Source organism: Neopsephotus bourkii, unplaced genomic scaffold (genome assembly GCF_033783945.1).
Source record: "Neopsephotus bourkii isolate Nb327-2 ecotype Australia unplaced genomic scaffold, CSIRO-AGI_Nbou_v1 NB_962, whole genome shotgun sequence".
NCBI classification, from domain to species: domain Eukaryota; kingdom Metazoa; phylum Chordata; class Aves; order Psittaciformes; family Psittacidae; genus Neopsephotus; species Neopsephotus bourkii.
Window position 1 is genome coordinate 7,576,851 of NW_026901456.1, and position 24,142 is coordinate 7,600,992.

At 41.5% G+C, this 24,142-nt stretch overlaps 1 protein-coding gene across 1 annotated transcript; it reads right to left on the minus strand.

Moving 5' to 3' along the window:
- Nucleotides 1–2,108: 2,108 nt before the first annotated feature.
- On the minus strand, nt 2,109–22,205 carry TMPRSS2 (transmembrane serine protease 2). Its single transcript, XM_061359238.1, has 15 exons — nt 22,045–22,205; nt 15,911–16,068; nt 14,664–14,729; nt 13,636–13,831; nt 13,244–13,327; nt 11,454–11,573; nt 9,669–9,798; nt 8,474–8,584; nt 7,637–7,680; nt 6,752–6,926; nt 4,893–5,068; nt 3,995–4,090; nt 3,461–3,603; nt 2,741–2,893; nt 2,109–2,540 (listed from the first exon to the last, which is right to left on the minus strand). Exons 3-15 carry the CDS (start codon nt 14,676–14,678, stop codon nt 2,529–2,531), a joined length of 1,455 nt encoding a protein of 484 aa, XP_061215222.1. The 5' UTR covers nt 14,679–14,729; nt 15,911–16,068; nt 22,045–22,205; the 3' UTR covers nt 2,109–2,528.
- Between the last annotated feature and the right edge of the window lie 1,937 nt (nt 22,206–24,142).

Consider the following 24,142-nt stretch of genomic DNA (forward strand, 5'->3'; position numbering starts at 1 on the left):
TCATGCCAGCATGGCATGCAGTAATTTAGAAGATGCTTACAAGAGAAGCTGCCTCTTCAGGCTAGAATAGTAGGTGTTTATCCCTCTGGCATGAAACAGCAGCAGTAAACGGCTGACTTCTGTGGCACAGCTTTCACCCCAGTACAGTGTACAACTTTCTTAACTGTTTAGCACTACAGCCAGTTTTCCACATTTCAGTATAATGTTTTGCTACTATTGACTTGAAATGCTGCAGGTCAGAAGCCATAACAAAGCCTGATACCACAATAACTTATTTAATCTCTATTTTGAATGTACTTTCAACTTGTTGACTACTTCATGGTATTCCCCAAGGCACACTTGATGCTCATGTGCTATTGAAAACACCCTGTCTCACATCTTGAGAAGACAGGCAGGCACACATTGCTTCAGGCAGCATGAGAGGTAATAACAAAACAGGGTGTGACTCCATGGGCCCACTGCCTTTAGGCTAAACTTGCTTATTTCATTTTCACAAGCCAGAGTGATTTCATTAGACCCAGCTGCTAAAACAAATGCAGCATTCAGGGACATCAAGCTCTCTTGCCTTGGGATTGTTCAAGGACCTTAGGAAAAAAAAAAAGCCTCTTGGATCACCCTCTTGTGTTGTTTTAATTTGTTTTGTATTTTGAAGGTTTTCTTTCCTAATTGGATTCTCAAAGCACTTCAGACACTGAATGCAGCAACTGTCTCCAAAAAAAAAGAATTAAAAAATCCCAACACCAAACCCAAACACAAAGCAAAAAAATACAAACCACTACTAAGGAAAAAGACTTATAAAAAAAATTTATTTGGTGCAGTGTTTACATGCAAGATAATTGCACTTCAGTACTAAAGGAGAAAACAAGTGGAGTCATTTCATTCAAAAGATTTATCTGTCTTAAAATAGACTTGTTATGGCTTTTTGATCCTTTGCACTATGATTATAAATTATTTTCGAAATCGTACTTGAGGTGGCACTCTTGACCTTAATTACATTTTGCTAAAAACATACATGCAGATACATAAAAGGAGAGCTGTAAGGAATTAAAAGCCAAATTTTATAAATGAGGTAGTTCATCTGGTTACACAGAAATGCAAAGTTGTGTTTCTTTGTATAAAACATCCAGCCTCTGTACGTGTGTCTGCAATCAGAGGTCTATTGCTTGCAACACAGCCTTACTGAAAAACTTTGCCTTTTGCCTTTCTCAGCAGGGAGAGTTCAAGACTCAACCTCAATGTGCGCAGCCAGGAACCTCGCCTTTGGGACACTTAATTCACTGCTTCCTGCTACAGCTCTGGACCGTAGCCTACATCAAGAGTGACAGCAGGTTTTGCCCTCTGGGGGTTCAGAGAAGCTTAAGGCAGAACAGCACAATTGCACTGGTCTCACTTCAAACAATCTGACTTGGATGACTGCTGTGCTGAGATACAGAGGGCTTTTAATTACCTGAATATATGGTTGGGTTTTTTTGTGTGCCTCTACCATAATGCATGAAAACTTACCGTCATACGTATACTCCTCCCCTTCTACTCTGCTCTCATGAAACCCGACCTGCAGTACTGCGTTCAGCTCTGGGGCCCCCAACATAAGGACATGAAGTTGCTGGAGCGAGTCCAGAAGGGGCCACAAGGATGCTCAGAGGGCTGGAGCACCTGTGCTGTGAAGACAGGCTGAGAGAGTTGGGCTTATTCAGCCTGGAGAAGGCTCAGGGAACACCTCACAGCAGCCTTCCAACACCCAAAGGGGGCCTACAGAAAAGCTGGAGAGGAACTTTTTATAAGGGCATGTAGGGACAGAACAAGGGGAAATGGCTTCAGGCTGAAAGAGGGTAGATTTAGGTTTAAATATTAAGAAGAAATTCTGTACTATGAGGGTGGTGAGGCACTGGAACAGGTATCCACAGAGAAATGTGGATACCCCATCCCTAGCAGTGTTCGAGGCCAGGTTAGATAACCTGGTCTAGAAGAAAAGTGTCCCTGCCCATGGCAGGGGGACTGGAACTAAATGGTCCTTAAGGTCCCTTCCAAACCAAACCGTTCTGTGATTCTATACAAAAAAAAAAACAACATTCATTTATCTTTAAATTGCCAACCAGCAGCTCAGAGAGTCAACATTCATATTACTTAACATTTAATTTAAAACACTACTAAACCAACTGTCTCATCATCCTGCTACAAAAATCTTAAATTTTGATTAAAATTGCCATTATAAGCCTGTACCTGATTATCAAGTCAGAGTTACTCAACTAAAGAGAGACATTTCATTAAGCAGGTGACAGAACAGTTTCTGCCAGGCACAAGACCACCACAAGAAGAAAGGTGATCATTGTGATAATCCTTCATTGATTAAGATCAGTCACTGTAGCCAGCACAGAACCGAGTGTACAATCCTTCATGATATTTTTTAAAATAATTCAAAGAGAAAAAAAAAAAATCATTTGCAAAGTGAATAAATATCCCAGGCACCCATGGCTTCATTTATTCCTGTTCTCAGAAACATCGATCAGCAAGGAGGACAGCCAGCATTGTCATCGGTTTGCCTGTGTAGAAAAACCAAACCAACAAAGGTTCAAGTTCTGTTGACAGCTGACTGACTACCTTATCAATTACTTAGATGCTTAGCAACAGAATAGCCCCATTAGCAGACAAGTCACATTTATTATTACTTTTTTTTAATAAATAAAATCAAGGTTTAGAATTTTGGACATTTTCAATTATTAAAACCACCCAAATATTTTACCTGCATGTTTTTATAAATCCAATCTGTAAACACAGTCATATTCCCATACACTCCTGGTCTATTGGGAGTAGCACAGCCAGATCCCCAGCTAGTATCTCCAACCAGCCACCACAAGGAGTTTTTGTTAGTTACTAGAGGACCTCCACTGTCACCCTGCACAAAATGCAAATGTTTTATTATTGACCTGGCCACCAGAAAAGACACAATGCATTTCACTTCAGGAATAGAGGTTAAGTTTCAAAAAAAGCTAACCACCATTGTAAGGCAGCCACTAAAACAAAATGTGATGGCAATTACAGTATTAAATAACGACTGCTTGCAATAGTGATGAAAATTGTTTGCCCAACGCACTAAATGATACAGGCATTATTGACTTTCGTGTTCACTGACATAATGGTAGGGTATCACCGTGGTTATTAAGATCATTCATTGAACTTTAAATACCAGATAACAAAACATCCTTGAAGCATTCAAAAGGACTGCCTCACCCTCTTTGGTTATTTACTGAGAACTCGGAACTGGCAGCCATTCAGAAGATGAAACAAAATCTCTCCCTTTTTAAGGGACGCACCATCAAAGGAATTGGAAACTCAACCAAAATGTTATCTTTCCTTCCTCACCCCCCCCATCTGTTTGTAATTAATAGATTATTAGAAAAGCCTACTAGTGAGACCACAAAAATAATCAGATCATTATTACGTGGTAATGAGGAATACTAACCTGACAGGAATCAATTCCTCCTTCTAGATATCCAGCACAGATCATTGTAGGTAAAATTGCACCATTATAGATAAAGACAGAATTACACGTAGACTGTTCTATTAAGGGCACCCTAACATAATTCAAGTTATTTGATGTTTTACCTAAAAATGAAACACACACAAAACCACACATACAAAGACAAAAATAGAACAAGCATCACATTATGTCGCTATTATAAATCTCTTCTGCTAGCACTGTTCAAGATTAAACATACTAGAAACATTGGGATGGACACTTATGATATACGGTCCACCACACAGAGAAAACGACATTGAAACTCCCTCCCAAGAGTTCAGTGAGTTACCCTGCTTTGCTGTCAATGGGCTGTAAAGCAAAAGAAGATGGCACCTACCTGTCTACTCCAACCCCAAATCAACTGTGTTACCTATAGGGCTATTAAAAGCACATGAAATCTGCAAGAGGCAAAGAACACCTCCCTACAGTTGCTGTGGTTTATGTAGAAGAGCGAAGTATTCCAGAGCCACTCTTTACCTCCTTGGCTCTCTGCTCCCCATCCAGATATCCAGCACTCCTGATTAGGCTCAAACATCATTCCTGGATTAGGCAGACAAACTGGCTGTACAGTATCTACAAAAGAAACACAGTAACATCTGTAATCCCAGATGTCCAGACATAATTCAAAATAAATGCATAACCATAATCATGACCACCACTTCAATACATACACACCATGAGTTTTCCCTGTACTTTACCTTCTGCATTCTCTTTGCAAAACCCTGCTGAAAATGATTACAAAGAAAGCAGGATTCAAAGGCTACACATGAGAAGCATGAAACACAAAAACCTGCTAAACAGAGGTTAGCAGCAGCAGAAGAGCTCCTCCAGATTACTTCCAGTAGAACTTCAAAATGATGCACTGAAATACAAAGGACCTGTACATAAAAAGCACTTCAAGTTTAAATAATGGTTTGTTCTCTATTTTATACTGCTTGCTTACAAACAACCTACAGCTACTTTTAAGACAGACACTTCTTGGAACACTTCTTTTGGGGTTGTTCTTTTGATTTTCCAATTGTTACTTCATATAACTTGGTTTGGGGTTCAGTCAGCTCCCCACCTCTATATCCTGAGCCTGTATATATAGGAGTGGCAATACATAAGCACTGTACAACATTCTGGGGTAAAAGAAAATAGTTGAAATAAGCCCAAACTCCTTTACCATGTACTAGATTTAAATAAATTCTACTTAGAAAATCGGAGGGTGGGCCCTCTGCTTCTACCTCTACCCTGTCTCTGTCTCTAAGGTGTCTTTACCCGCGTTTTGTGTTATTGCCATAAATACATACAAGGATTTCTTGATGAACTTCAAAAGTTTTAAAGGACACGCTCATTGCTATCAGATTTTTTTCCCTAAGAGCAGAATACATACCAGTAAAACTCAACGATGTCTCTAACTTCATAAGGGCGACATCATTGTCTTTAGAATCTGTATCATAATCTGGATGGGAAATTATTTGTTGCACTTTGTATCCATTTTTTATGATCATCTCATTCTGATTCAGAATCCCAGCATAAACCCTCCAGCTGTGCGGTTCAGAAAATTGTCTAGAGGAAAAAGGAAGATTAGAAGGTTTGCTTCTCTGGTAACGAGTCATGGATTATGACCTTCAAAAAACAGTCTTCAGAAACAGTAGTCAAATGCATGTGTGACCAAGAATGCACGTGCATTTGACTACCATTTCCAAAGAACAAGGTAAACAAATTACAAGTCCTCTCACTTCGGGAAAGCTTGACTCTAATTTCATAAATATAATAAAAATAAACTTTTAAAAAATCTTTGAAATGGGATAAGTATCACTCTCTGTCCCCTTAGTCACTCAGCACAGAAAATTATAATCTGAGTCTGCAACACTGAAGTCTATTGATTTCCATGGCTGAGGGATCAAGCAGTTATTTCTGAGGTCTCACATGTCTGCGGTATCACTTGTGTACTATCTATCCAAAGCACACAAGGGCAGCAAAACCCAGAGGTAGTGAAAATATGATCCAGTGAAGGAATTTCACTATCTTGAAAATGCCAGGTTTGTGGGGTTTTTTTGTTGTGTGGTTTTGGCGGCTTTAAATGTTGAGCATGTTTGCTAGATGCAATTTAAGTAGTCTTGTGCTCCAGCATAGTTTAAAAACGATCACTAGAAAAGTTCCTGCAAGTGTTAGAACTCGTTCCACAAGAAATGCCAAGGCAGTAGTGCTTGCAACAGTTGTCCCCCCTCAAAAAAAACCCAAACAAAAAAAAACACCCCCCCCAAAAAAACCAAACCTAAGAACCAATGAAACAAAACTCCAACCCCACCACAAGACTGAAAACCAGCTTTGTATCAGCTAGAGCCTGACTGCTGTTTCTAAAGCTTTTGCATCTTACAGAGCTCAAATCAGAAAACAAAGGAGGGGTAAGATCATCACATAGGAACACACACTTGCATTCCTTTCTCAAGGTTAGGACAAAGTTATTTTTTCTTGGCTTAGCCTCAAATTGTGATCCAGTCAACTAACCAGTAAAAATGTTTTTCCTTAGTGAATTTTTTCTCCAACAGCCACCTTTTAAATATATTCTGCCACTGTGCATATGTACCACAACACCCTCAACACTCCTTTACATGTTAAAAATGCACCAAGTACCAGTTATTTTCCTTGTTTATGACAATTTATGGTGCTTCTTGGACAGGTATAAACTAACATTTAATACTGACTTGGGCTTCACTACCATGTGGCATGAAGATATGAGGAAATAAGCGGTATAGGCATCTTCAAATTGATCATATCTACAGCTGTATGCTATTTGAAGGTTTGGCGCTTCTTTTTTTCCCAATTTTTTTTTTCCCCTTTTCTGTTTTTCCTCACAGTGCAATTTAACACCTTCATGAAAACATTGTACTGTCTGGCATTAAGTTTTGTGCTTTGAGTTTACATCTTCAGTTGGGTGGGTACCTGTGCCCTGCACCACCATTCAACTTAATTTCCACCTTTAACAAGTAAGACTTTCTTCCCGTAGAAAATAGACAGATGATCTGCAGCCAGCCTCCTCCACAACAAATTTTCCCTTAACAATTGAAAATCATACTGCTACATAGACAAAATACCATACTTAGCACCTGCATTAAAGGCAGGGGGGAGAGGAGGAATGGTATTTAATTCAGCTTTAAAGGAAAAAGTTGGGAAGCTTAAGCAAATTTGTGTATTTCAGCATGAAGCAAGAAAAATCAGGACTCAAGAGACAACGGACAGACTCACCCTTCCACGCAGTGTGCAGCTGTCACTATCCACTGAGGGGTGATGATGGAGCCTCCACAGATGTGGGTGCCCTGCACGTGGAGGCTGACCTGCCATGGCCACTGCCCCAGCACCGCCCCGCTGCCACCCACGATTCTGTTCATGATGCTGACGCTTTTAGTGGAGAGGCCGCACTCTAAAGAGTCAGTTACATACACAGAGGCATTAAAGAGCGAGCTGGTCTGGAAGATGGCTTCTGCAACTCAAGGCTTCCCTAGCAGAGAGGAGCACAGACTATGTCTGACCTCTGCACTGCTGGACTTCAATATGTCTTAGCTTACACCCCTGCCTTGCACACCAAGATCGCAAGTCTCCCATAGCCTACACTCCCTTCACATTGTAAACATCAAGATGAGTATTTGGTAGCTGCTGTAATCAGTTCACCACAAACCAGTGGTTCTTTACACCCCTGAATGTGGTATTCAGGCATCTCTGGTGAGCCACACAGACACAGTACTGTGTTGCGCAACAAAACAGACAACAGCCAGGAATTGCCTCATGACAGCCATCACCATCAAGAACACACTGCCCTCCCAGTGTCTGCGAGCTGGAGAGCAGATGTGCCATAGATGTCCTACCACAATTACTGGGTAAAGGTTATAAAGCTTGACTGCAGGCAAGTAAATATAAAGGAGCTGGTGGCAGCAAAGACAAAAGCAACTGGAGTCCAACATTCTCATCTCCTCTCCCTTCCTGCTCTCATCTCTTACCATCTGAAACTTGGAAACCACAGTTAAATCATCTGCCCATCAAAAGATGGCAATTATTTATGCATATTTGAAAGGATTTCCCAGTCAGGGCATTTCAAAGCATGAATAAGCAGAAACTTGAGAAACAGTCACTTACGTATGCAGCGCAGAGAAACCACCTTTCCTGATGCACAGGAATCACTGCAATAGAAATATATAAAAAAACAGGTTTTTAGGTATACAGTGAAGCAAATGGTGGGCAAAGATCACCCTCCAGCTGCTGCTATCCTTTCCAGCTATATGCCCTGCCCTCACTTTCATTTTCCTGCCCAGAGTTCCCACTTTTCCCTTTCCAGCTACCCTACCAGCAACCATCTGACCTCCACCATTTCTTGCACAAAAGGTCTGCAAGCCTGTTGAGAAGCAATATGAAGAACAGCATGAGGAAAAAGGTGAGCTGAATTATGAAGTAGCTGTAGAAGAATCTAAACAACGAAGCCACAGGAACTTCGTAGGCACAGCAGTCTACAGGTTTAGAAACCAGACACCTCAGAGTTGTTTGATGAGAATAAAAATACTTTCCACAATGAAAGATTCATTTTGTGTGTTCATATGACTAAAAAAACCAAACCCAAAGCTGTACCATCTGCTGTGAATGTGTTAGAGCTGGTAGCTATTGACACCATGTAGAAACTCCTGTTGATGGCTAAAGAGCCTTAGAAAAGTACCTTTGACATGGCAGCCATGTAGGCAGCATGGAGGGAGCAGGACGGGACATCTCTTTTGAAAAAGAAGAGAGGAAGGGTGGAAAAATGACAGCTGTGGTTTTAAATAGGAGAGCAGTTGCTCAAATGGATGAAAAACAAAGTCTCTTCCCTTCTAAAAAACCCCACTAAAAGATGTGCTTGCATTATGCTACAGGAAGAAAGTACACCTCTTACAAAGCTAGAAAGACGCTGATAAAACGAAGTAAGTTTGTATTAGATAAAGATACCTGCAATACAGCTTTTTGTACAAGTCTACATTCCCAGCACTTGCATTCAGCTTCATGTAGCTTTTAAAGCCATCTTCAGTTGCTACTCCTTGACTGTAGTAGTATGTATCTCTGCAAAACAGAAAGTCCATTATGAAACCCAGCAGTTTCAGTTTTCAAACAAAAAACAATAGTGTGCCAAGCTACAGTTTCTCACATAAGCACCACCAATAATAGGATTTTATTTATTTTTTAATTAAGCACAGTACCCACGGTTGTTGTACGGTGCCAGAGACTCAGGTTCTTTAAAATTTTGTCAAGTTTCATTTCCCATCAAACAGTTACTAGATTAAAATATTATTTTTATCTAATATGCACACACAGCAGGAATCTTCAGCCTCATGAAATAGCGTAAGATGAAGAGATGCCTTTGCCTGTACATTTACACAGCATAGCAAAGTTCAGGTCCAGTAAGTCATGACAGCCACGTTTCTGTGGCACAATGAGAGCAGTAGCAAGTGGGGCTGTTCTGCCAGCCTTTCCAGGTGAGGACAAGCTCCATGTAGTCACTGCTGGGCTGTCTTACTAGAGTTGGAACTGCTGGGGTCATTGCTGGTTCAAAGACCTGAATTCAGAGTGCCATGACAAGAGTGGGCACACACAAGTTCTGCCTGGGCAATAAATTCACCCACTACTGCATGCACAACAGTAGACAGCATTTGACAACTGCATCAAAAAGAGGCAACATCAAGTGTTTCAACCATAGAAGAATTTAGCCTATGGCGTTCTGCAAGGAGAACAGAGGCAGCACTCAGGGCCACAAATGTTTACGTCAATTTTCCACATGAGCTTGTGTTACTTAGGTCCTCAGAAGATCAAGGCTTTCTATGCAACACTGGTGATGACAGTCAGACTGGATGTTACTGAGCAATTATAATGATCTGAAGCTAGCTCTGGAAGACGTTTATAAGTGAATGTATTGGGTACAAGTGACTCCACTGAGTTACTACGGCATGCATGTCAGACTCATAACTCATTGGAGCCATATTTCATTTTGATTCTGTAACAGCTACCACTGTTAAAATAACACCCATCTTCTTTCACAGAAACTAGACTGCCAACTGCCTTTTGTTTCACATACACATTCTTTAAAACAGCAAGAGGAAAACTTTAACCTTTCTATGTATGTGCAAAGGCTAATGAAGGTTAGACTTACACACTGTAGCCCATGTCTTTACATGCAGTCTTCCCATAATCATCATACCAGTCATCTTGACAAACAGGATACCAGGATTTGCTGACAGGTGAATAAACTTGCAGGATAAAGTTTGGTCCAAAAAGTCTAACTGCCAGAAAAGGAAGAAGAAAAAAAAAACAAAACAAACCAAGAACATCACACGCTATATAACTGCTCTCGCTCCTTAAAAGTATTGATAACCATAATATTTGTATGTATGAAGTGGTGTTGATTTAATATTGCCTTCTATCCCAATTCTGAAGAAATACCAAGTAGATAGAAATATTGAAATGACTTTATTACTTTGTGTAAAGCAATTTAAAGAACTGCCAGTTTAAAACCGCAAGTGTTCAAGACTGTTCATCTTTCATTACAGCTTTTTTGCTCAAAATTCTCTTTCACATTCTACCACACAGAAAGACTGCAATAGCCTCTCACCATCCCTGCAACCATGTATTTCTTAATATATCATGCATTGTGTAAAAATAAAACATAATCTATTGTAATATATTTTTATTGGATATTAATAGATCAAATTTATTCAGAGAAGTGCTTATAGTGCAAGAATGTATCAAGGAGCAATTAGCTCTGACACTGCATCTCCCAGTGTGTTTTGTATCCCTTACATATTGTATCCCATATGTAACATGCAAAATTATTTGCACATTAATATAAAATATTTCAAGCAAAATCATGGAATGAACAAGCGTCTCCAAAAACCCATTATTTAACCAAATGGAGAGGAACAGCCTTAGAGCATATGCCAGCAAACACTACCCTTACACAAGGCGTGCAGAATAAAAGTTCCCAGAGATTAAAAGAGTACAGCCAGTTTTCTAGAGTAGCACTGGCACAACACAGGTGTTAGAAATGAGATGCCGTGCCTTTGGAACAGACAAATTGATGTTTCCACCTTCAGCTCTGCACTAAAGCCTCCCTTGGCATCTTTTCAGTTGAACAAACTAATCAGATCAGGCTTTCTTACACAAAGGAGTTATGAAGTAGTTGAAGCATTACTGGGAGAATGAAGAATGAAAAATATGTGGAAAAAGACAAGCCTGACTGAAGACCACCAGCTTTATATTATCACCTGAAGGTCTACTTCAAAGTCAACTATGTTCATTCCAGAGACAATGTTACATTCCGTTTTACAGAATCACAGAATCATAGAATAGTTAAGGTTGGAAAGGACCTTAAGATCATCAAGTTCCAACACCCCTGCCATGGGCAGGGACACCTTGCTCTAAACCATATCACCCAAGGCCTCGTCCAACCTGGTCTTGAACACTGCCAGGGATGGAGCATTCACAACCTCCCTGGGCAACCCATTCCAGTGCCTCACCACCCTAACAGGAAAGAATTTCCTCCTTATATCCAATCTAAACTTCCCCTGTTTAAGTTTGAACCCATTACCCCTTGCCCTGTCACTACAGTCCCTAATGAAGAGTCCATCCCCAGCATCCCTATAGGCCCCCTTCAAATCCCATTCAAATGAAAAGGTGATATTCCAAAAACAGATTCAAAGTTAAGCCATCTCAAACCCCTGAAATCAGTCATTTTGTTTCAGCTTTTCAATCGGTCTGGAAACAAAGCGAATACCTAGATACAGCCTTCAATGCATTCTAACATCCTAAAACCATTTTAGAGGTATAACTTAGGCTAAAACAGCCCTATTGTAGCTTAGGCTGGCTTTAGACTAGGCAATCTGCTCAAAAACCTCTTGCAGTTGGCTGAAGGTCCCCCTGCTTGACTGCCAGCACTCACCACACCGGTTTTCGTCCTCCCCACTGGGGCAGTCACTCACTCCATCACACCATTGTGAGGGTGGTATACACACTCCTGAAGATCCACACTCAATTAAGGAGCCCAGACAACGATTCTCTACTGCAGGTAAAGAACAACACATACATTAGACTGAACATCAATTGCCTTAGCCTTAGGTGACTACTGTTTACTCTCAAGGAGTGTTCCACTTTGATAAAGCAAAACATCAGAAAGAGCTCTAACCCTAACCTTAACTCAGAGGTGGGAGAAGAACAACAGAAGGACACAACAGAAGATGCTCAGTTCTTTACATTAATTGTCAGATTAAGTCACTGATGCAGCTGACTGGATTTTGTCCACTGCCTCCCGTGAATAAGCAAGCGACATTAAATTGTCTAAAAGGAGTCAGCTTTACACTGACAAAGCATAACACTGAGAAACGGAAAAGCAGGAAGAAAGCAATTACTCCAATTACATCCTTTTGCTTTTGCTGCCATTTAAAACAAGATTACATTCATCCTGTATAAATAAAGTGAGTCTCATCCTAATAGTTTTAAATTAACACCCTTTTCTCTTCCTTTTGTTTCCTCCACAGAACAGAGGGGCTCCTAAAACCATAACAATTTGTTTTTTAGTTTCATTCAAAAGTGGCTTTCATGAAAGGGAAATTAAGATAGCACAAGACAAACTTATCCTAAGCTGAACAGAAGCGCTCTAGCCCAGCTTCAGAGTTCAGACAGCCTGGCTGGGGATGACTTCCAAGGTGAAGACACCATTTGTGGTAAGGGTCACAGTGGTGAGACAGGCTGGGCTCACGCATTACCGCGCTTTCAAAGCAAAAGCCTCACAGAAATAAATAAATGGATGCAAATTACTTCTGCTCCAAGAGAGATCCCATTTTATCAAAATAAAAGGTATCTTGACAGTTTACACTCCTGCAGTGAAGGCATACAAATCTGCTTCAATCTTCCTCCTTCACCTGAATTTACGTGAAGTTCAAATTCAGAACAGTTACATTTCAGAAAAGATGTACAGCAGTGACTTCCTAATGAAATGCACTGCAGAACATGTTGGTGACACACAGCCACATGCCAGCTATCCCCCAGTGCAAAAACCCTTGCAAGAGCTCAAGCTACTCTCTACTAACAGCTATGGTGCTGCACAGTTATAGTGCACCAGCTCTGCAGATAGATTGGAGCTTTCCAGAGAAATCAACAGAATAAGCTGCTCCAGAAGAATCAAAAAGCAGATGACATCATTTACATCAAAAACATATTCCCCTGATTAAAGGAAAGTGACAGCAGCATTTTTCATTAAAAAGAAATAAACAAAAAAGGAAAAAAACCCAAACAGAACAAAAACACAAACTCCATTAGGAAGCAATACAAGTTCATAGAATCATAGAATAGTTAGGGTTGGAAAGGACCTTAAGATCACCAAGTTCCATCCCCCTGCCACAGGCAGGGACACCTCACATTGAACCATATCACCCAAGGCTCTATCCAACCTGGCCTTGAACACTGCCAGGGTTGAAGCATTCACAACCTCCCTGGGCAACCCATTCCAGTGCCTCACCACCCTTACAGTAAAGAACTTCTTCCTTATATCCAATCTAAACTTCCCCTGTTTAAGTTTGAACCCATTATGGATCATGGTAATGAAGGCAATGAAGGTTCAGGTAATGAAGGCTTTCTTGTCACAAATTTGGCATAAAATGGAGGAATTTATATTTCTAACTTTAAAAGTTTAATACATCTTTTCTTTCATAACAAAAAAAAAATAATTCTTACCAAAATACCAAATGAAGAAAGCAGCAACTGCACAACAAATGACTATTAAAATAGTTACTATAATGATTATGGCTTTCTTTATACCTGAAATGAAAGCAAGAAGAGAAATTATGTTCACAAATAAGGTAATTTCAAACCACCAACACCACCTACTTTCTTGACATAAAAACCCCACACTTTTTTGCCTGACAGGCTTTCCTCCATTCCACTATCCTTTCTCCAAATAGCCCAGGTTCCTGTCTAGTTACACTGGTATCCCAGCCAGCTATTACTTCTTCATCCACAGGGAGGTAGCTCCTTCAATACCAGACTTGGAAGGGAAGATCCCTTTTATTGTCTTACTTAGGAAGACCTTAAGTTTAAATTTGGAAAAAAATCACACCAAAACTTACCTGATGAACATGTTCTCCTGGATGAATGTTCTATTGGCCTACTTGACTGATAGGTATCAACCTTTGGGACATAGCTTGGCACCGATGGAGCATTTGTTGTGAAGTACTGGGGATATGGGTTAGCACCTACTGGCTGCCTGGCAGAATAGATATTTTCTGGCTGAAAGCCACAATTTTCATAGTATGGCGGTGGACCCTAAATGGTAATGTTGACGTGAAGGAAACAGGAGAAAATTAAAAACAAGAGGCAAGAGAGAATTAGGACAAAGTGAGTTTCAGGTGCCATTTACATTCAGAACCCTACTAAGTAATTCTACCAATGCAGAAATACATCATGCATGCATATACATCCTAGTCACTCAAATTCACACAAAGAGATTTACAGTACATGCCTAATACCTTGCATTTTGAATAATAAAAATAACAGAGTGAGGCTGGAAGGCATATGAAAGGATCAGTCTCCTGATCCAAAGCAACTCAAGAAGGATTCTTGAGCCCAGCCTTCCAGCTGGCTGCACAAACCATTGCATTAGAACACCCAACAGGGTAGAAATAAGCAGCAAGGCCAGTTTTAGGTAGCACCATCATTGAAAGAAACACTGACAAGTAACAGCCTCTCCGGGTGCAGTTGTCCAGGTCTAGGATGAATGCTTACTGTCCCATAATGTCCTAAAACACCACCAGGTATACCTAAGGTATTTCTGGCCTACAAACAGGTTGTGGAATATCTACACTGAAAGAGCATTAAGAATTAGTTAGAACCAATTTCAACCTATACCTCCAAAACAAGCTTTAAAAGCATGCATCTCTCCCAGAAGCACCTGGGCATTTGAAGTGCTAGTCAATTCAAGCCTCTTACACTTGCCTCAGAGTAACTTTCCTTTTTTGCAGAAAACCCAACTACTCTGCGTTTTAAAAGACTTGTTAACCACAACACCCACCACTCAACAGGCTGTTACCTGTAAACAAATAAAACCTCATTAAAGAAAAAACAAATCAGAGAGGAATATTTTGAATATTTTACTTACTACAGTAGAGGTCATCTTTATCAGCAATATCAAAATAATTCAAGTGTTTGGAAGTAAAGCCTGAACCTATATAAAAATAAAAAATAAAACAGAGAACAATCACAAACAGAAGCTTTGTCATGTGTCTTGTCAGTTCTCCTTTTGGAAAAACACCAAATCTGCAGGGAAAAAAATACAGAAGTATTTCAAGAGAAGGTCCAAATTAAGGTGCAGCATGAAATCAGATCTCAATAGCCTCTCAATACAACCTTGAGGATTATACAGTGGCAACTATTCATTAACATGAGCACCACACAAACCAAGAAGATTAAGTTAGTGCTCACTCTCGCTGACAGAATGAGAGTTAAAGAATATCCTGGCAACAACCCACATGGTGTCAGTACCAAGTTCAGGTCCTCCTGCCTCTCTCAACACTTACTCATGTATCGCTCTGAGGTTTATGACACAGAAACAAGAACATGAACAAAGCATCAGGAAATACAAATTCAACTAACTCATTTAACAATGCCGCAGCTAGCAGCCCACAAGCCACATCTTTTTCACTCTTCCACACTGCAAACAGTTGTCATCTCAGTTGTGTGTTGTAGTCATCACAGCAAAAACAGGGAAAAGAGTACAGCAGGGAAACAATATGCCACACCAATACGAAAGTTTTTCACACAGCCAATGTTTCAAGCATACAGCAGTTTATTCTAAAGTTAAACATTAACATTGTGTAAAACGACAGACTAGCAAAGACACAAGAAACACAAAATGTTTCTGCTACACTCCTAAAATAGGCAGTTATACACCTCTATAAGCAATCATTTTAATAAATAATTTAATCTATTGAGTCCTTTCATAATGTTACTCTACATGAAAAAGCAGCCTAGGAAGTGCCTCAGTCATGCACTGAAAAATACCTTTCTCCAGCTTGCAAAGCAGTACCCTGCACACAGGCACATTGCCATGACCCCTGTTGAAAGCCATGACTATAAAGAGCAGTCATATTAAGACACAACATAATTCAGCCCAAAGTATAAGCTTATGTTTCAGAACCTGTACTAAGGCATCATCTTACCCAAAACCGAATTGTAAATATCTCAACAGTGGCTTGGCTTGAGCACGCCAATACTTCATAACAATTTAGGAAGGCTCACTCTGGTATTTGCTTATTAGTGCTAACAACAAAAAGTAAATAATAATGCACTGTTGAACTCTCATTCTCATGGCAGACACGTGAAAAAACAAGCCTTATTCCTACTTACAGTAGGTCCATCAGATTGGTGACTAAGGCTGCAGGTCTTATGCTTTATGTTGCATCCATTCTTACCCAGCTCTTCACAGCAGAGTCAGGAAGTGTAGCTCTGCACAGATTTAGAGGATAAGTAACAAGTCACAGGAAGGAATTTTTGTTCCTTGTTCTCTGAGAAGGAGGGGGGGGGATTATTAGGAAGTTCAGTGATAGCAGACAGAAGTAGTGATTCTGAGGTAAGGTACTGTGACCAAACAGATACTATGACCAAAGAAAGAAAAACAAGTATTTTTTACATTAGCATTTCAAAGGCTTTGGAAAACTATTTCCCATCCAGCTTCTGATTAACAAGTTTTGCATTATCACACCAGAAAACACAGGGAAGTCATAGGTTGTCCTGGGTTCAGCAGTAGCAGTCATTTTTCTCCTTCTTAGTAACTAGTACAGTGCTGTGTTTTTGACTTTCAGCTTTGGAACAACGCTGATAACACCGACGATTTTAATTGTTGCTAAGTAATGTTTACTCTGACCAAGGACTTTCTGAGTCTCGTGCTCTGCCAGGGAGGAGGGGAAGCTGGGAGGAAGCAGAGACAGGACACCTGAGCCAAACTAACCAAAGAGATATTCCATACCACAGCACATCACGCCCAATATATAAACTGGGGGCAGTTACCCAGAAGGGCTAGATCACTGCTTGGATTGGGCTGGGTATCGGTTGGCAGGTGGTGAGCAGTTGTATTCTCTTCCCTTGTTATTTCCCTTATCATTATTATTATTGGTGGTAGCAGTAGCAGTTTTGTGTTATACCTTAGTTACCGGACTACTCATATCTCAACCTGTGGGAGTTCCATTCTTTCCATTCTCCTCTCCATCCCTTCAGGAGCAGGAGGAGGAAGAAGAGGGGGAGTGAACAAGCAGCTGCATCTTTCTGAGTTACCGGCTGGGCTTAAACCACGACATAGGTACATACAGATTTCCATGCTATTGCACATATACATTTGCCACACATTTGCCAGTGCACTAAAAACAGATTAAAGCAAAACCACTAGGCTCCTGTTAGTTTGCAGAAATAGTTTAGGCAAAAATCCATGTATAGCATCCAATAATGATATAATCTAGTTTTGCTAAACACACATCACTGACACACCTCAAAAAGTTTTACAAATACACCAAGAATACTGCAACAACTTCACAGATAAGCCGGGTCATGGAGAAACAAACAGACCTGTCAAACACTCCCCATCCCAGCAGTTACCTAGCTGGAAGCGACTGGTCCATCTTATCTCAGTCCAATACTTTGGCCTCCAACTCACCTCACACATGAGACAGATTTAAATAGATCCCACAAAAAAGTATCATAAACCCACCCTCATACAGAAGAGTTTAATGGGAACATACACCTATCCTTCCCTCCCACTGCCAGTCATTCCTCCTGATGTCTGACAAGATATAATGGCACTTTACTGGGTATATCTGAAGAAACAAACCTCAAGAGTCCTTTAAAGTGAGCTAGTGGAATTAATGTGTACAGCAATTTTCAGGCAAGGAAACAGGGATGAAACTCCCTCCCCTGCAGCAGACTTGAAGGTATGGAAGACAGGGCTCAGGAGGCCAGGGCCTTGTAGATCAGCTTGCTAACAACTTCTGTAGCTTTTTTAATTTTTTCTATGGATTTCTGCAAATTAGTTCTTCATATTTAAGTGAAAGTTGCAGCAGAGTTGGGCTGTACTTCATTTGATAACATACAACATAATTGAATATAAACTTCCTAGACTATTAGTCATCCAAAGGCTTGCCCTCCTCCCTACCACAGTGACAGTCACTGTCCCTGGACAGGAAAAGCACCAAGCACAGGGTCATGCTGCTCAGCTGTAAGTGGTCCTCAATGCCACATCCACCTCACTACTGTTGGGTAAAGGTGAGCCTCCCCTTTTACCTCCTCCTCACAGCAGCAGGTCATGACTCCTCTACATTGCGTGCCCTTCACTAGACAGGAGCCAACATCCCAAAAAGATGAAAGAACAAAAGGCAAAGAAATGCTAAAGATTTAACTGCAATTTTGTTAATGAAACCAGAATTGCTGGCTTCTACCCTAGTTCTCCGTGCAAGAAATAATAATTGTACTGCCTTAGTACACTATTCTGTATCAATTCTGTGCTAATTCCCGACGTAATTGTCAGTTAAAAGCAGTAACATGCTTTGGAAGCATGGAGTTCCACACGGACTGCTAGCTATATTAGTTTCCACAAGCCTTTATACTCTATGTTGCTTTCATGCCTAGGTCAATTAGAGTCAAACCATTAACTTCAGATATCCTAACGCAACATGAATTCAACTTGGTCAGTGAAGCCAGAGTTATACGGGCAACAGCATACTTCCTGCGTTTATGTATTACTTCAATCCATATTTTGTGGTATTTCCTGAAATAGAAACAACATTAGCTGTTTGCTAAGCTCTATGATAGGTATCTACAACTGAAAAACAACAATCAAAAAACCAAACTAGTTCTTCACAGTTAGGCCTACGTGAAAGCAAACACATGCAAACAAGGAAGGAGGGAGAGGACAGAACAATTAAAAGCCAAATTCATGAAGTAAAATCCAGCTTCTAAAGGCCAAAACACAACAGCACCCAAACACTCTACACGAATACTAACTCAGTGTCACATCCAAAAAATCAGCTGCTCCCTTTACCCAGATAAAGAAATAGAGTACTTGCAAATGAACAAACTGGAAAAGCTTATTAAGATCGCAAAGGAGTAATTCCAGTGCAAAGCTCAACCTTAAAAAGGGCAAGCCAAGAAATTACGCCTTTTTTGATGATGCTGGAAAGGAAGTATGAGTTCATCCTTTTTATTCCAAACAGTTTTATAGCCACCTACAAGTTTCAGTAGCATAACCTTAAACACAATATAACCGTGGCATGAAGGTGAGCAGGAAAGGGAGGAGGAGCAATAAAAAAATAAGGACAGAGAAAATAAGCAAAGAGGTTATTCCAGATTCATTTATATGATCTTTTCACACAGTGGGCAATTCCTGCTTCTGCTATCTGGACAAGAGAAAAGAAACATGGTCAAGACTCCTGTTTAACAAGCAACACTAAAAATTAGCATGATTTGCAAATGAAGTGTAGAAAGGTTAAAAAAAAAATCAGTTATGTATGAAAAAAGAACTAAATAAGCAACTAATTAATATTTTTCATGTCATTTGATTAACAAGAGCTCCTTGATACTCTACTGAGTATTTTTATCGAGATGATTCACAAAATGAATAACATTTACTGCACAGGGTAAATTTTATTTTCTGGAAGAGACCAAAGACAAAGCAATTGAATGTCTCCAAGTATTCAAAATCAGGTTCTTCCAAGGTCCTGACCTTTTAGATAACCTTCTCAATAGCTCTACCCAGCGTGCCTATGCAGTAATAGTACACATCTTGCAGAGAAATATATGAGGCTGTGCAAATAATTATACGAAAGTTTGCCACAAATAGAGCCTTGGCATTCTTAGATCTCCTAAGAAATAGCTTTGAACCTACTCTAGATTAACTCCTAAAATACCATTAAACTGTACTACTACTTATCAACAGCTGTCAAAAAAAAAAAAACAAACAGAGCCTCTTGACAAGCACTACCAGCAGCTCAAATAAAGTCCACAACAGTATTCCCAAAACCAGCAAACTAAGGTTAATACTCCTTCCACGTGAAAAAGCTCTGAGTGTAGCAGTCTTGTTTTAAACAGTTATAGGATGCTGTAGTCATACTATGGATAGTCATCTATTTGTCTTCTCTGAACAGATGTTACCATAAAACTCAGCCCATCATATCACATGCCTTTCTTACGAACGGTGGAGTAAGAAAAGAGGCCAAAGTGGTGTTGCCCAGCTGAGTGCATGATAAGTGGCAGAATACCCTACAAAAGAAAAGCCATTTCTGAAATATAAAGGACCAAAAACCCAGAAGAACAAGATTTGCTGGCATGGTAGGAGACGGATCTGTTGGTCAGGCAACAACTGCAGCGGCAGCCATTGCCCACACCACACACCACCTCATGCACAGATCACAGTGTTGCTAGAGGATACAGCAACAGGCAGCCTTGCACTTGGATGCTTTCTTTCCCTATGCTAGATCCCCAGTTCTGCCTCCGTCCTTTCCCATCCATGGCAGAAGCAAATAACCCCACCTGGCAATAAAATTCAAGTCTCTGTCTACAGCACTGAAAGACTCCAGCAAGGAAAAAAAAAGCTCTCAAGAATATTTGCCTACCATATTAGAGTTGAAAATGAATATTGTATGAATATGGTACCAACAGGTACCCATTATGCAGGAAAATAAGAACTAGCCATATTAACAAATCAGACTTATTTAGGTATTTTCCCGGGGTCAGCTGTTTTCAACTTGTGAATTAGCGATCCTGAGGAGCTGTAAACCACTTCCAAGGGGTGTATGACACTGAAGAAAGAAAAGCAAGACTGACGGAAGGAGGTCTGAATTCACTCCCCAGGGAGGCTCCTATTGCCAGAGACAAGTTTAGGGATCCAGGCACCGAAGACATGGGACAAGTACGGATACAGTACTCAGACAAAACTGAGCTACCATCGCAGTACTGGAACTATTCGGTATGGACCAAACCTTGCCTGACACAAGGAACAGCCCGTATGTTCAGGAGCAGTAACTCCCAAGAGAAATATTTTGACCAGCATTCCAGAATACTGTTTTACTTTGTTTTTTCATCAACATCCAGGAACATATTTTCAACTTATTTCCATTTTCAGGCTAGACTACTGTGACTGATTTGCTCCAGGAAGACTTTTCTATGTACCAGTATAATTTTTAACAGTTTAAGAATTAAAGGAAAAATGAAAAAAGTTCTGTTAAGTCCAACTTTGACATTACATTTGATCTTAGTTCACCTGTCTTTTGGCTTTACATTGATACCTGTAAGTAATAGCCACAGGTGCAATCATTTCCCAGTTTCATTGGCCTATGCCACATACAACATCCATCTCTTTCCTGGCCTAACACTGTCTTAGCTGATAAAAGCCACCCTCCAGAGGTGAAGCTGCTTCCTTTGGCTCTTCCTAAAGCGCTAAAGGCATTAGTGTCACTTTACTCAGGGCAAACAGTAATAGCTAGGACAAAGGCACAGCGTAAGAATGGTCTCTTAAATTCACTGTCACGCACCCACCCAGAAACCTGAGGTGAAACTCAAAGTCCGGGTAAGCTGTGATAGTCAGTAAAACCACCTGAGGGGAAGTGGGGAGTACAGCTGATTTCAGCATTCAAAACTTTGGCCCAGTAGTTTTAATGCTAGGGCTCCTGTGGGAAGGCAGTCTATTAACAAAGTTACTCCTCCAAAATTACTTGACAGGTTGGGACAACGATAATCAGAAATGAGTGCTTTTGCAAGGAACTCAATGAAGAGACCCCAGAATCAGATGCTGTCCATCCTCTGTGTGGCCAACTGCTCACACGGTGACCTTGACAAAGCTGCCTAATCTCTCAGCGTCCCGTCTCCTTCCACGACGACGCAAGAAATGGACAACCTCCATCTCGAGAAGCCAGAGGTGGGCCAGCGCTGGCGTGGGTAGGGCACCGCGCACCTTTCCGCCCGTACCTCCTGGAACCTCGTTGTTCACTGCACAATAACCCGTTCACCTCTCCTGCGCTAGTGCGCAGCTCCCACCTTGCTTTGCCCACCGCTCCGCGGGGAACCGCAACTTTTTCGCGTTCATTTACCAGTAGAGAAACCAGCTACGGAAAGGGAGCAATTGGGTAAAGCACAGGGAAACGCCGCAGAAAGATGAGAGTTTACTAGACCCCGGGATTTTATTTACCCGCACCTCCTTTTCTTGCTCTCCGGAGACGACGACATACGTGTCCCGTCCTCCCCACTTCCCCCAGCCCCAGCGGGCCCCGGCCCCTATGTGGGATGGCGATTTCCAGGTGCTCCCGGGGTCCCTCCGCTCTCCCCCAAAGTAAACTTCCATAATCAAAAGCCAAAACCACAGGCGCCACTCGGAGCGGCCTGGCCGAACCCGGGCCCCCCCTTCCACGGGAGACGGTACTCCCGGCCTGTGGGAACAGACTGGTCCCGGAGGAAGAGTCCGTGTGAAGCAAAGGGGCCACGGCGGGGAGCACCGCGCTTACCTGGGGCTGCCCTTGCCGGAGCGAAGCCCAGGAGGGACGGAACGCGGTGCACCGAGCCGGGAGCAGCCGGCGCGGCCGGGGAGGAGTTACCCGGCGGGGGGAGCAGAGGGGAAAGGGCAGGTGCCGCCAGGTGGATGCGTTGCCCGGCCCCTTCCTCCCACTGCCGGGGAGGAGGAGGGCACTGCCCGCAGGAGGACGGCGCCCAGGAGCCCCCTGGGGAGTCCAGCCGTGCGCCAGCCCTTTGTGCCCGGTGGGAGCCGGCATCCGTCCCCGGTCAGACGGCTGATGGACGGAGGATCCCGGACATGAGCAAGGGGACCCCTGGCCGCAGCAGCCCGGGGGCGCGGCGGTGATGGTGCCTCCCCTTGCGAGCCCCGCTCCGGGGTTACCGTGACCCGGGTTTTGGGGTTTCTGCTCTACCCTAAGGGGGTTGTGGTGGTGGGTCCGTGCCTTTTATTTTTTTGGCTCTTCCATATCAACCTGTCTTCCCTGCGTTTCAGGGTGCTGTATGCAAATAAGAAGCCACGAGGCTTCCCTGAACAGGGCAGGTCAGGAGCTGGTAAAGATTGCTTATAAAACATCCAGCCCAAGCAAACTGCTTCTTTTTAATTCTGCCTTTTAGGCCATTTAAGAAAGAGGCACTCTGGAAAATCACTGCAATCTCAATGGTCACGTTACTTACAACGCTCTAATAACTTGCGGTAACTCCCCTGTAAAGCAGATCTATGCAGGAGTGAGGTTTTTATCTGCCAAAGCTGAGCTCCAGTGGAAAAAAAAAATAAAAAAATAAAAATAATCCACTTGTATCCCAAAATCTCAGAGTATGACTGGAAAAGTGCATAGGTGCTTGAAGAAATTCCACTTACTTTAAATAAAAGTGCCATGTTAGCTACAGTATTGCTGCATGCTAATCTTAACATCTCTGTTTGGAGACTACAGATAAGGCACAGTACACAGGTATGGCATGATAAGTGTTTGGGGTTTGTTTATATTTCCGAATGCATATCAAGGAATTACATCAAGTACACCAAGAAGCTAAGCTCATATGTTCAGTATTTTTCCAGCTTTATGTGTTTATTCAAAGAGAACTCTATGTATCTTCATACCCTTTAGCATAAAAAAACGTAAGTAGTATTGAAACGTCCTTAAACTTTAGCTTAGGCTTTTCAGCTGAACCTTTTTGTAGGACTATTTCTTCTCATGCTCTCCCATAAGGAATCAATGAGATTCAGTAATTTTCCAGTATGGATTCAGTTACAGGAATTGGACCTCAAATTTCACCTGAAGTAAAACATAAAATTGTCCCAGGTCAGAAACAAAATATACCGTGGTGTCAACTTCTGTAGTTCTCTACTATGTCCATCTCTATGGCATGTCTTTGTCTTTAATCTACAGTAACTCTGTTGGGAGCCTTCAGAGCTTAGAAGCGTTTTAGGTTTGAAGCAAGCTATCTAGTCATAAGATGGAAAGAAACAGCCCTGAAATTTGTCATTTGGCATCATATCAACAAGGAGAGATGACCAGATCTTTCAAGGGGGATCACCCCAAGATTTATTCTTCTCTTCAGTTGAACCTGAATATTTATCTGCTTTGGAAATTAACTTTTTTTTTTTCTTTGAAAGTCATTTGGAAGCTATGTAGTGCTGTAGTTATGATGTCTAGTTCCTCTCTCAAGACAAAGCTCATTTTTTGAGCTTAAGAATATTCTGGATCTTACTTTGGATTTGTCCAAATGTCTTGCACAATGGCTACAGGTAAGGAGAAAGGGAGATGTAAAATACGCAAGCGGGTTCCCCTGTAACTTGATGTTGTCTGTACGTCGCCACTTCTAAGGTACTACATCAGTTCAGGTGTTAAAAACAAAACTAGGGAGGACACGCTAACAGGTAACAAATATGTTGTGCTGAAATGCGGTGTGCTCCTCTACCAGAGAAGTTTTAAACTCTTTAAGAGGACTCACATTGCTTTTTGCATTAGAAAACGATACCAGACCTGCCGGGGGGGGGGGCCCCCCCCCGAGTCAGTGCAGCTCCATTAGAAAGAATGGCGCTCTACTTACTTACAGACTTGAAGATCTGGGCATAAGCCAGCAGCTCGT